General features: G+C 41.8%; 1 protein-coding gene across 1 annotated transcript in view; it reads left to right on the top strand.

The window, feature by feature from the left end:
* CHP1 (calcineurin like EF-hand protein 1) overlaps positions 1-7460 on the top strand; it is a 39936-nt gene extending 32476 nt beyond the window's left edge. The window contains exons 5-7 of the mRNA XM_007111702.2: positions 118-179; positions 5237-5359; positions 5504-7460. Of these exons, the coding sequence (XP_007111764.1) occupies positions 118-179; positions 5237-5359; positions 5504-5557 (239 nt within the window). The 3' untranslated portion in view covers positions 5558-7460. The remainder of the gene's footprint in view (positions 1-117; positions 180-5236; positions 5360-5503) is intronic.
* The last annotated feature ends 4948 nt before the right edge of the window (positions 7461-12408 follow it).

The raw sequence follows: 12408 nt of genomic DNA, 5'->3' as shown, positions 1-12408 counted from the left end.
TGGAAAAACTATTAATTCATTGTCAGTTTTCTGTCAGGTGTCCTTTATATATTTAGTTCCTTGAGGAGGGGCAAAACACTATTGAATTTCCACTAAATTCTTGTTTTTTCCTACCAGTTGCTTTTCGACTGTATGACTTGGATAAAGATGACAAGATCTCCCGTGATGAGCTGTTACAGGTATGTGGGAGAGTTCCCATGCACACGGATAACTTGTGTTTGGGCCCTGCAGCTTATTCTTGTGGGCAGGAATTGTTCTTTCCTTGAGTAAGCATTTATTTAACACCTGCTGTATGCCGAGTCCTGTCTTAGATATAAAGCAGAGCAGATGACCTGGGGAAACTTGAAATGGCTCCTTGAGTTCTCACAGATGTCTCTACTCTTTAAAAGCTAACTAAATGTCATTTAAGTGCAGACTGGCACTAAAATATGTGAGATGATTTAGATCAGATAGTTCATTTATTGTCAGCTTATTGGTAATTCTGATGACACAAAGGTAAATGCTGCTGTTTCGTATGTCCTTAGGCTTGATGTAAGAGTCAAGGAACTGCTGCTGGGACAGTGTAGCTGAGCCACTACTCACTTGCCTTTGTTACTCCCCGTAGATAATTCCCTGTTCTAATAGCAGTGACTGGCATTTCATCCTATTAGCATTGCCGTTCTCTTTCTCCCCACTCCCCCTTCCCTAAATACAAGTTTAGGTGGGGAGAAAAGTCTCCTTTTTTCTTTTCTTTTTTTAATATTTATGAATCTTGAGGGACTTCTGGCAGTCCAGTAGTTAAGAATCCACGCTTCTACTTCAGGGACACAGGTTCCATCCCTCGTCAGGAACTAAGATCCCGCATGCTGCGCGGTGTGGCAATAAATAAATAAATAAGTTAATTAATTAATTAAAGGTATTTTTAAAAATATTTATGAATCTTGAGGACCCTAGGGGGCTAACACATTCAGGAATTTCCATGGGGAGATTTCTCTATTTCAAGATAAAACTAAAAAGTAAAGTGGTTTCTACTCACCCTGAAGTAAGTCTGAACTCATTGCCTTGAGAAGTCTTCTAAGTTGAGATTAAGGACAAACCCAGGGCACTCCTACATTTCTGTGTCTGAGTAAAAACCAAAACAGTCTGCAGGTGAATGATAGTGTCCTTTGCTTTTGAATTGGGGACATCTTTCTTTTATTTTTTATTTTTTTATAAATTTATTTATTTGTTTTTGGCTGTGTTGGGTCTTTGTTGCTGTGCGTGGGCTTTCTCTAGTTGTGGCGAGTGGGGGCTACTCTTCGTTGCGGTGCATGGGCTTCTCATTGCAGTGGTTTTTCTTGTTGCGGAGCACGGGCTCTAGGTGCACGGGCTTCAGTAGTTGTGGCACACGGGCTCAGCTGCTCCGCAGCATGTGGGATCTTCCCAGACCAGGGCTGGAACCCGTGTCCCCTGCATTGGCAGGTGGATTCTTAAGCACTGTGCCACCAGGGAAGCCCCGGGGACATCTTTCTTCAGTAAGAAGAATTTACTTTATTTAAAATTGGTACATCTGGGCTTCTGAGTTCTGAAGAGAAAAAATAGAGGCAGTCGCTCTATAGTTGCATGTTTTTATCCTCTGGCCCAAATCTAGCTGCCAGAAAGATATTTTTTGGAGTGGAAGGTTGATTTGTTTTCTATTATTAGGATAAAAAAGCCTGCAGCAGGGAGTGGGGAGGAGATCATATGGCCAGAGTGCCAGTCAGTGACTAGAGTGTTCCTCAGGCCTGAAATGACTTTAGGACAAACGTGCTCAAGGATTGTTGAGGTGTCAGAGAACTAATTTTATCCTAGCAAGAAGAGGATTTGAACATTTTACCAAAGTTTACTTTTCTAGACACTGCCATTTCTAAAACATTTGGTAATATGTAGTTCTTAATTATTCAGTTCGTATTAAAAAGTTTGTTCTTGGGACTTCCCTGGCGGTCCAGTGGTTAAGATTCTGCTCTTCCACTGTAGGGGGCTCAGGTTCAATCCCTGGTCAGAGAACTAAGATCCCTCATGCCGCTCTGTGCAGCAAAAAAAAAAAAAGTTTGTGCTAAGTTTGTCATAAGGAAAGGCTGAGTGGTTATATTTCCCTATTATGATTTTTATAAAAAGCTTTGGTTGGGGAATTCCCTGGCGGTCCAGTGGTTAGGACGCCAAGCTGTTTTTGCTGAGGGCCTGGGTTCAATCCCTGGTTAGGGAACTAAGATCCCTCCCACACGCTGCGGGGCACAGCATAAGATAGGATAAGATAGGATAAGATAAGAAAATAAAATAAAATTTCTGGTTGAACTTTTGGGGGTGATGGATATGTTTATTATCTTGATCAGGGTGATGGTTTTACAAGTGTGAACATATGTCAGAACTTACCAGATTGTACATTTTAAATGTGTACATTTTACTGTATATCAATTATACTTCAATAAAGATAGTTGCTATACTCATTTTATGAGGCCAGCATAACTTGGACATGAAAACCTTGGAAAAACTGTAGTAAGAAAATTACAGCGCAGTCTCTTTCACTCACATAGATGTAAAAATCCAAAACAAAATATTAATACGTCGAATCCAGCAATATATAAAAAGGATACTGTATTACAGCCAAGGTGGCTTTATACCAGGAATTCAAAGAATTCAAATTAGAAAACCAGTCAATAGTATTTCTCCACGTTAGCAGGTTAAAGAAGAAAAGTTGAATGGTCTTTTCCAGAGAATTTTAATAAAATTCATCATCCATTCATGATTTTTTTTAAGGTAGCAATGTTGACTTTTTTTTTAATTTTTAAATTTTTATTGGAGTACAGTTGATTTACAATGTTGTGTTAGTTTCTGCTGTACAGCAAAGTGAATCAGTTATACATATACACAGGCCCACTCTTTTTTAGACTCTTTTCCCGTATAGGTCATTATGGAGTATTGACTAGAGTTCCCTGTGCTGTACAGTAGGTCCTTATTAGTTATATATTTTATATATAGTAGTGTGTATATGTCAATCCCAATCTCCCAATTTATCACCCTCACCAATTCATGATTTTTTTTTAAAGTCTTAGAAAAATAGAGACGGGAGCTTTCTTAAACCGATAAAGGGTATATACAAAAAAACCTCAGCACGCATTAAAAAAATAGTAATAATAAAAGTTCCATTTGCTAATAAACTTCTGACTGGAACTAAAAGTGACACCATGGAGAGGTGGAAAGAGTATTGGCCGGGTGTGGAGGCCCGGGCAGGCGGCTCGGGCCAGTGGCTGTTGGGACCTGTGTCCAGGCACTTCTGGACCTTTATGTCCTCATTGACAGACTGGATGAGTGATTTTTAAGACACCACCACCACTCCTGTCCCCACGCCACTGTATACACACAGCACACACGCACAATTCTATAATTCTAAAAATAAAACACTTCAGGGCTTCCCTGGTGGCGCAGTGGTTGGGAATCCGCCTGCCAATGCAGGGGACACGGGTTCAGGCCCTGGTCCGGGCAGATGCCACATGCTGCGGAGTGGCTGGGCTGGTGCACCACGGCTACTGAGCCTGCACTCTAGAGCCTGCGAGCCACAGCTGCTGAGCCCATGTGCCACAACTGCTGGGGCCCGCGCACCTGGAGCCAGTGCTCTGCAACGGGAGAGGCCACCGCAGTGAGAAGCCCGCACCCAGCAACGAAGAGTGGCCCCTGCTCGCTGCAGCCAGAGAAAAGCCCGCGCGCAGCAACAAAGACCCAACGCGGCCAAAGATAAAATAAATAAATTTATTTTTTAAATAAATAAATAAATAAAACACTTCAGAGAATAATTAGACTGGGACCTGAAGAAGCTGCTCTTTGAGGATGGATTTGTCTAGTTGACCACACACAGTCAGGGAAGATGGCAAATGGCTTGGCCGTTTAATATTTTTGTTAGCATTGCCACTTTTTATTTATCCTTCAATTTGTATACATTTCTACCCAAATGTACAACTTCCGATTTTCAAGAATTGATTTGTGGGTCGGGGGTGGGGGGAACAGTGTTGGTACAAGTCAATATTTCAGCTCTTTTTTTCTTTTCAGAAAATCCTATAATATACTTTAAAAAATCTATTTCAAGAGATTGGGGAAAGATGTAAAGGAATAGGGGAAAAGGAGTCCTGTGAACAGCTGGGCTAGAAGGCCTTGCTTTCCTGGGGTAAAGCTCAGCTCTTAACCTGTTGAAGACAGAGGTGGTTGACTAGGGCAACGCAAGGCATCATAAAAGCACCCTGTCCCCCATTTCATATTGTCTAAGAGCCATGTCATTGGAGTTGCTTGTTTTGCTTAAGGTAGCAGTTTTCAGTGTATATTCACACCCTAAAGATGTTAGCAGAATAAGTGGGGAGCAGGCGATCTCTTTGTTATGTCTGAGAACAAATTTGGAGATACAGTGTTTAATTCTCTTTTTTGCCCACAGTTCTCGCAACCCCTTTTTTTTTTTTTTTTTTTTTTGCGGTACGCGGGCCTCTCACTGCTGTGCGCAGGCTCAGCGGCCATGGCTCACGGGCCTAGCCGCTCCACGGCATGTGGGGTCTTCCTGGACCGGGGCACGAACCCGTGTCCCCTGCATCGGCAGGCGGACTCTCAACCACCGCGCCACCAGGGAAGCCCCCTCTCGCAACCCTTTAAATGTACTTGTCATTTTTCTAAAAGGGGGGATTTCGTATTTAACTCTTCAAGGATCTTTATGTTTCTTGACCATACTTTAGGAATAGCTGGGATAATGCACTGCCTCAAAGAGGACTGCATTCGGGTGAGATTCCAGAAAGCCCTACCAAACTGACTTAAACCTATAGGGACTAGTTTGCCTCATGCAACAAGAAGCCTGGGGATAGATTGTCCAGGTTGGTACAGTACCTAAATGATGTCCAGGAGCCAGGCTTCTTGCTCTGGCATCCGTAGCACATTTGACTTTCACCTCACGGTCCCAGAATGGCTGCTGTACCACTAAGCATCATATCTACGTTCCAGGCAGGAAGAATGGGGAGGACCAAAATGCAAAGGACTCTCCCTGAAGTGAGGCTTTGCCTTCCTATTCAGTGACCTTGCCAGAGAGTTCTGCTCACATCATTGTCTAGAATGGCCTAGATGAGAACATAAGGGTTTCAGCTTTTTGGCTGTTATATTTGAGGACATCAAAGGAAAAGAGGGTGGGGGTGGCTTTTATCTTTAATTTTAGTAGAAGAGTCCTCCTCACCCCCAAGTCTCCAGTAATTCCTGGCTGTTGGTCCTGCAGGTGCTACGCATGATGGTCGGAGTGAATATCTCAGATGAGCAGCTGGGCAGCATCGCAGACAGGACTATCCAGGAGGCTGATCAGGATGGGGACAGCGCCATATCTTTCACAGAATTTGTTAAGGTCAGTCACTTACCTCTTGGTTTGAAAAAGTTAAATCCTACTACACAGGACGGAGGGAGAAAAACATTATTCACATAAGAGCTTGAGACAGTATCTCCTGTTGTGACCTTCGTAACTGTCGTTGGGTTTTGTTTTTTTTAACAGGTTTTGGAGAAGGTGGACGTAGAACAGAAAATGAGCATCCGATTTCTTCACTAAAGGACTGAGACCAAACTGTTCCTTGCTTTCTAGTATTTAAGAACTGGAACTTGAAAGTCCTCCTGTCCACCAGCCCCACCTCCATCCCATCATTCCCCTTCTCCCAAAGTACTACTGCTGTTGCATGACAACCCCAAATATGTTCCATCAAAACAAACCTGCCTTTGGTGTAAAAACAGGGCATTACAGAATGGTACACCCCGTCTAATTCTGTTCAGTATCATTCGCTGGATATCTCCATTTCTAAATATCATCTCCCCCTGTTCTGCTGCTGAATGCCACGTGTCCATCCAGTCTGAGAAGTGAGAGGGATTCATGCCAAGAACCAGCCAGCAAAGCTCTTTGACTGGATGTGGACTGTAGCCATGCTGCCTTCCCCCCAGCTTGGCTCTGGCATGCTCCTTCATCCTTTTTTATACCTCCTTTGCTTCCTACTTCTCTTTCACCCACTCTACCATTCACTTAATCCTTCAGTGTCCCTGCTTTTTATTAAGCTTCAGTCCCCTCTGTTCTACTTGGCACCCCAAGCTATGCCTGTTAAATGTGTTTCTGACTTGGCAGTATAGTTCAGTGATCTGGCAGTTTTTAATCTACTTTTACTCTTAAATGGGTCTTTGGGATGTTGCCTCTTCAGGAGCTTTTCGGTCAATACTTCTCTCAGAAGAATGTCTTGACCATCTCTTGGTCCCCTCTGCTCTGTCACCAAAGGGCTGTTGGTTGGAGATGTTCTTGACAGATAAGGGTTATAGAGACAAGACCTCTGGGTGGCTTGCCCAGGTCGCTCTACCTCTGGCCTCCGATTCTCAACATACATACCTACATGGCTGCTCCTGTTAGTACAGTGTTGACTCTCCACAAATTAGCCATATGCCTGCAGGCTTGCTTAGTTTGAGGATGCTGTCACCACCAGAATAGCCTCTCTGACAATATGCTTGTCAGGGGTGTTTCTCATGGCTGCTTGAACAAGGAGACTGGGCACCCTAAAAGTATTCCCACCTCTGCAGCATGGTTTATGCCTCAGTGCTGTGTGCCCTGGAATGTTTTTCACTTCACATTTCCAAGTAGAAAGATAAGTGCCTAACTTATCCCAGTCCACAAGATTTAAAGATTGTCCTCAGTGTCTTGAGGTTTTGCACAAAATTCTCTATGAATTTTACAGCTGGCACATGTTACTGCTGGAAGCCATAGTCAGCTCCTAATACAGGTCCAAAGCATTGAATGTATCGTATCATTAGCTACCTGGTTACAATGACATCCTAGCTCCTCTCTTAGACCACTGCTAATCCCTTAGGAACAAGGGCTCTGGCACTGGTGGCACGACCTGAGGTGAAATTATAGGCCTTTGCATGAACCAGAGCAACTTCTCTGCCTAAGTCAGCTTAGTATAGACCTCATTGAATCAGGCTGTTATTATCCTAACATCTGTCTTTATGAGTCTCTTCATCCATACATCTGTCCTTGGCTGATTTTCTCTGACTCATTGCTTGCTTGCTGTTTCCTTGCTTTGGAAGGCTATCCAAGATGTATACACAATACTTTAGGAAGGGAATTACTTAAAAAAAAAAAAACACTGCAAAGGGATTAGGAAGAGTGGCGAAGAAAGTGTGGCCAGGCTGGATGACTCAAGTATAAATGACTGAGGAATTCTTGGTGAAGTATCAGTCTTACTTTGTGATCAAGTGATGTAATATAGGAATTGTATAAAAGGGAAGAATTGTCTGACACTGTCTGTTAGAGAGGTACTTCAGAGGCTCCTTGACCTGCATATTTAAAGTTACTAAGATTATGGCTTTTTGCTCCTTTTGGCTGTATAGCAAACTGTTTTAATCCACAGTTGTGCCTTATTGTTCCATTAAAATTGTATTCTTTGATCCATCAATAAATACTTGTGGTTAAAACAAAATAACTTGAGGGATTTTTGTCCCAGTGTTTTACAAGAATTTTACATAACTCAGTCCCCTTCTTCAAGTTTGAAATCACAGTGTGTCTCCCTTACTCGGGTTTAGGTCTGTGCTATCAAATGCCTTTATTTGAATGTAATTGGAACATGACATGAGATTCTATCGGCTTTTATATCTGCTGCTGCCTAGACATAAGAGGTGGGAGCGTTCATCTAGGGACCAGCACTATATGGCTCTGGGCGTGGCTTTGACAGCCTTAGCCACTGCCCACTTGCTCCAGGTAGGATTCCATTTCTGTTCTTGACTCTCTTACTCCTTAAATGTAGAAGAGGTCTAAAATAGGGTATCTGCCTATTGCTTGTTAATAAGTTGTCTACCCCCTCATGTACATACAGTCTCAATGACATATTGTACCCAGCTATTGTTACATGGCTTTTCACATCTTCAAGTTTCAGTCTGCTATGTAGGGTATGAGTATCTCTTCTTATTTTAAGGTTTGGTGTCATGCCACAAGACTCAAAAGAGTAATAGCTAGTCATCCTATAAATTCTAACACAATACCCTCTTCTTTTCTGGTCCCTCTGCCTCAAAAGTCCATTCAAAATGACTTGCACTGTTTCAGCTTTGCTTCATTTTGAGTGTAATTTTAGGATTTGTAGAAAGTGACAAATAGATGGAGTGACCATGCCATTAGTTTTGGAGGAAGCTTAATGTTACTGACCATGGCCATAGGTATACCAGTCTGTGACTAAAATAAGACATTCATTGATACTGTAAAAAAAATTTTAAGAACATTACAGCATTACCTGCAGTTTGAAGAGAATCCGCTTAACTAATTTTATTTCCCTTGCTCCCTTCTGGTCTACCCATGCAGTACATATTTCTAAAGTAAATGAAACATAACATGAGATGATAACAGCTTTTAGAAATTAACGTATTGTAATATTTCCCCATGTTAACTGTTCTTCCTTGTTTGTGTCAACGGTTACATAATATTTTACCAACTTGATGTAATATTTATTTAACCATTACCTTACGTGGCATGCAGGATCTTCCCCGACCAGGGATCAAACCCACGTCCCCCTGCAGTGGAAGCACAGAGTCTTAACCATTGGACCACCAGAGAAGTCCCATTACTTTATTTGCTTATTGTTTCCAATTTTATGTTATAAAATAATGGTAAAATGAATGCCATTTTTGCATATAACTCTTTTCTTTGAAAAAATTTTGTGGGAGTGGGATTACTAGAGCAAACTTTAGGCATTTACTTACAGCTTTTGAGAGGCTTCAAGAGAATGCCGGAAGCAATCAAATTACTCTCTTTTACCTTCAGTATTCTTTTTAGAATGTTCTTCATGGTCACCTATTTTTTCAAATTGATTATAGAATCCTGTCAAATTTTGTATTTAAAACACTATTAGAATAGATTGTCTTGATTGGGATTTAGAGCAGGTATTTACTGTAGAGACACCTCATGGAGGACTGGATTTCTTAAGCTACAAGCCAGGTGTTTATCCTGTTCCCCCAACACTGAAAGCAGAATTGCTTGGAAGGAAGTCATCATTACTGGACTGAAATTCCCTAAATTCACATTCCTTTGGCTGAGCTTTGAGTCAACTAGTGATTTAAACTGAAGATGGCTGATTTGCCAGTACAGACCGTTTAACATCTAGCTTAATAGAAACTCCAGTTTAGAGATTTTCATTTTCTTTTCCTCTATGCCAAGCAGTGATAGAGATTTACCTGGTAAGTTTGTGAGGTACTGCAGGCTGTTTCCTTACAGGTCTGAGAGGGAGCAGATAGCAATGAAGAGTCTCGTGTCTTTTAAGATGGAGTAAGTAGGGAATTCCCTGGCAGTCCAGTGGTTAGGACTCAGTGCTTTTGGAGTAGGTAACTGGCCTGACATCTTTACCTAAGGTATAAACTGACCAAGGACATGGTCTTGAGATGCCAAGACTCAGTTTTCTTCTCTAAGCTCTTAAGTCGCTAAGCACTAGATTCTGATCTCTCATCAAAACTAGCAAGGCTGTTTGTTTGGAGGCATGGTCTTGACACTTCCCACCACTCTTTGCAGTCTATTCAAGAACTGAAGCAGGTAGGTAAATTGTTATATCTAGTACCTGAATGTGGCTGGAGAAATAAGAATTGATCAAAGAAGGTCTGTGGGCTACCACAGTAGAAATCAAGCACCATTAACCAGAGTTTGTGTTTTATTCACAAGAAAATCTTGTATTCCCTAAAACACACACACACACACACACACACACACACACACACACACACACACGAGATATTCTTTAGAAACAAATCTGATAAATTCTAATAAACCTGATGATATGGTCACCCAGCCCATAACAAATTCGAAGTAGTTAAATTAACAGGCACTACTAGAAACTGGTATGCTGATAACCAAGAAGGGCAGCTGACAAAGCAGGAGACAATATGAAAAACCAAGTAACTCAGTAGACATTCTAGTGTAGACCAAATAATCCTAAGCAGTTCATTAAACCTGAAGGCATTTCAACAATATGTGTTTATAGAAAAGACCTCAAGTCATCAAGAAAAAGTCTAAAATGTGCTGGTGCTTATAAGTTTAAGCTTCAATAAAATAGAAGTTTACTTAGGTGAAACATCCCTGATAATACTAAAAAATTAAATGTTATTACATGTAATTCAGGCTGCACCTAGATCTGTGTAACCCAATACTATTTGTCCTGGTTGATCTCAGTAATCCCTGCCTGGTTTTTCCTTTTCCTTTTCCACATCTTTTTCCTTATCATTTTGTAAAAAGCAGTGGTTGATGGTGACTTCAAGTGGTGGCATGGCTTAGAGACATATCTGCATACAACCTTATGGGCTGTGGAGAGAAAAAGCATTATTCTCTGTGACACTATATTTCTTGTGGGTAGGTGTTATCTTTTCTCTGTCAACTTGGGAATAGCAGATTTCTAGCTGTTATTAAATTATCCTCTGCAGGATATCTCTGTGGGGAGAAGGCTGCCATGGAGACCCTCATTATTTGATGAAACATTTTCTCAGAACAGACTCAATCTCTGTATAAAAACTTTCAACTTTAGCAGAATGCACATGCTGTACTTTAAATGATTTTGTGCTGCCTCCTACCTCCTCCTGGCAGATGTGGAGCCGAATCACAAACCTGGGATAGCATACAATCCGTGTTTGTAAAACATGACTCTGCATTCTGTGAGCTCCTCTTCTGTGCCCATGAAATTAGGGGCAATTCTGGTAGCTTTGTAATCACAGAGACATCATAGATATTGCGAGATGGTTAGAGAACAGAAAGAGGCAGATACTAGCAAAGTTTGCAAAAGGGGAAAAGGACAGATTTCAGAAATGATCCACTCATTTGTTTGACATTATTCCCCAGCAGAATTTTAGAATAAGTCATTACATTGTTGTGAAGACATGGAAAAGAATTTGATGATCACCAGGATGCTGATGTTTTTGGCAAAGAATTAAGTACGCAAATTCCTCTCACTTATTTCCAAGTTTTATTAAATTTGTGTGTCAGATCAATGAAATAGGCAGTGTTGAGTGTTGCTTTTTTTAAAAATTTATTTATTCATTTAGTTATTTTTGGCTGCGTTGGGTCTTCGTTGCTGTGCGCGGGCTTTCTCTAGTTGCAGCGAGTGGGGGCTACTCTTCCTTGCGGTGCGTGGGCTTCTCATTGCAGTGGCTTCTCTTGTTGCAGAGCACAGGCTCTAGGCACACAGGCTTCAGTAGTTGTGGCACACAGGCTCAGTAGTTGTGGCTCACGGGCTCTAAAGCACCAGCTCTGTAGTTGTGGCACATGGGCTTCGTTGCTCCGCGGCACATGGGATCTTCCTTGACCAGGCCTTGAACCCGTGTCCCCTGCACTGGCAGGTGGATTCTTAACCACTGCGCCACCAGGGAAGTCCAACTTTTAAAAAAAAATAAATTTATTTATTTATTTATGGCTGTGTTGGGTCTTTGTTGCTGTGCACAATCTTCCTCTAGCGTGGTGAGCGGGGGCTACTCTTCATTGCAGTGCGCGGGCTTCTCATTGCGGTGGCTTCTCTTGTTGCAGAGCATGGGCTCTAAGCACACGGGCTTCAGTAGTTGTGGTGCACGGGCTCTAGAGCACAGGCTCAGTAGTTGTGGCACATGGGCTTAGTTGCTCCGCGGCATGTGGGATCTTCCTGGACCAGGACTCGAACCCATGTCCCCTGCATTGGCAGGCAGATTCTTAACCACTGCACCACCAGGGAAGTCCCCTAGAGTGTTGTTTTCAGCAAAACATATGACTGGGTCTCTCATAGTATTCATAAGGTTAAGATGGAGAAAATTGGGTTGGATTCCAGTTGATGTATTTGAGGATGGTAGTTGAATAACCATACACCAAAAAGCTAAAAGATCAGTATCAGCAGTCTTGAAAAGAGGGACAGAATTGGAATCACACTTCCCAATTTCAAAATTTACTTACTACAAAGCTACAGTAATCAAGGCATGAGGATAGACCGCCTCATGCTCTAGTCCATAGAGCAATGGACTAGAATCATGAGTCTAGAAATAAATCCTCACATTTGTGGTCAGCTGATCTTTGACAAGGATGCCAAAGCAAACTGGTGGGGGAAACAGTACAACTGGGGCAATTGGATATCCTTATGCAAACGAATGAAGTTGGACCCCTACCTCACACCATATGCAAACAACAACAACAACAACAACAAATCAAACGACTTTAAAAAATGTATGAAAGACTTAAATGTAAGAGCTAAAGTTACAAAACTTATAGAAGAAAACAGAGGCATAAATCTTCATGACCTTGGGTTAGGCAGTGGTTTCTTAAATATGATACCAAAAGCACAATCAACAAAATAAAAAATAGGTAAACTGGACATCATCAAAATTTAAAACTTTTGGGACTTCCCTGGTGGTCCAGTGGTTAAGACTCTGCACTTCCACTGC

Source organism: Physeter macrocephalus, chromosome 11, assembly GCF_002837175.3.
Source record: "Physeter macrocephalus isolate SW-GA chromosome 11, ASM283717v5, whole genome shotgun sequence".
Lineage (NCBI taxonomy): Eukaryota > Metazoa > Chordata > Mammalia > Artiodactyla > Physeteridae > Physeter > Physeter macrocephalus.
The sequence above is the reverse complement of the archived record's forward strand: the minus strand, read 5'-3'. Positions and strand labels throughout refer to the sequence as shown.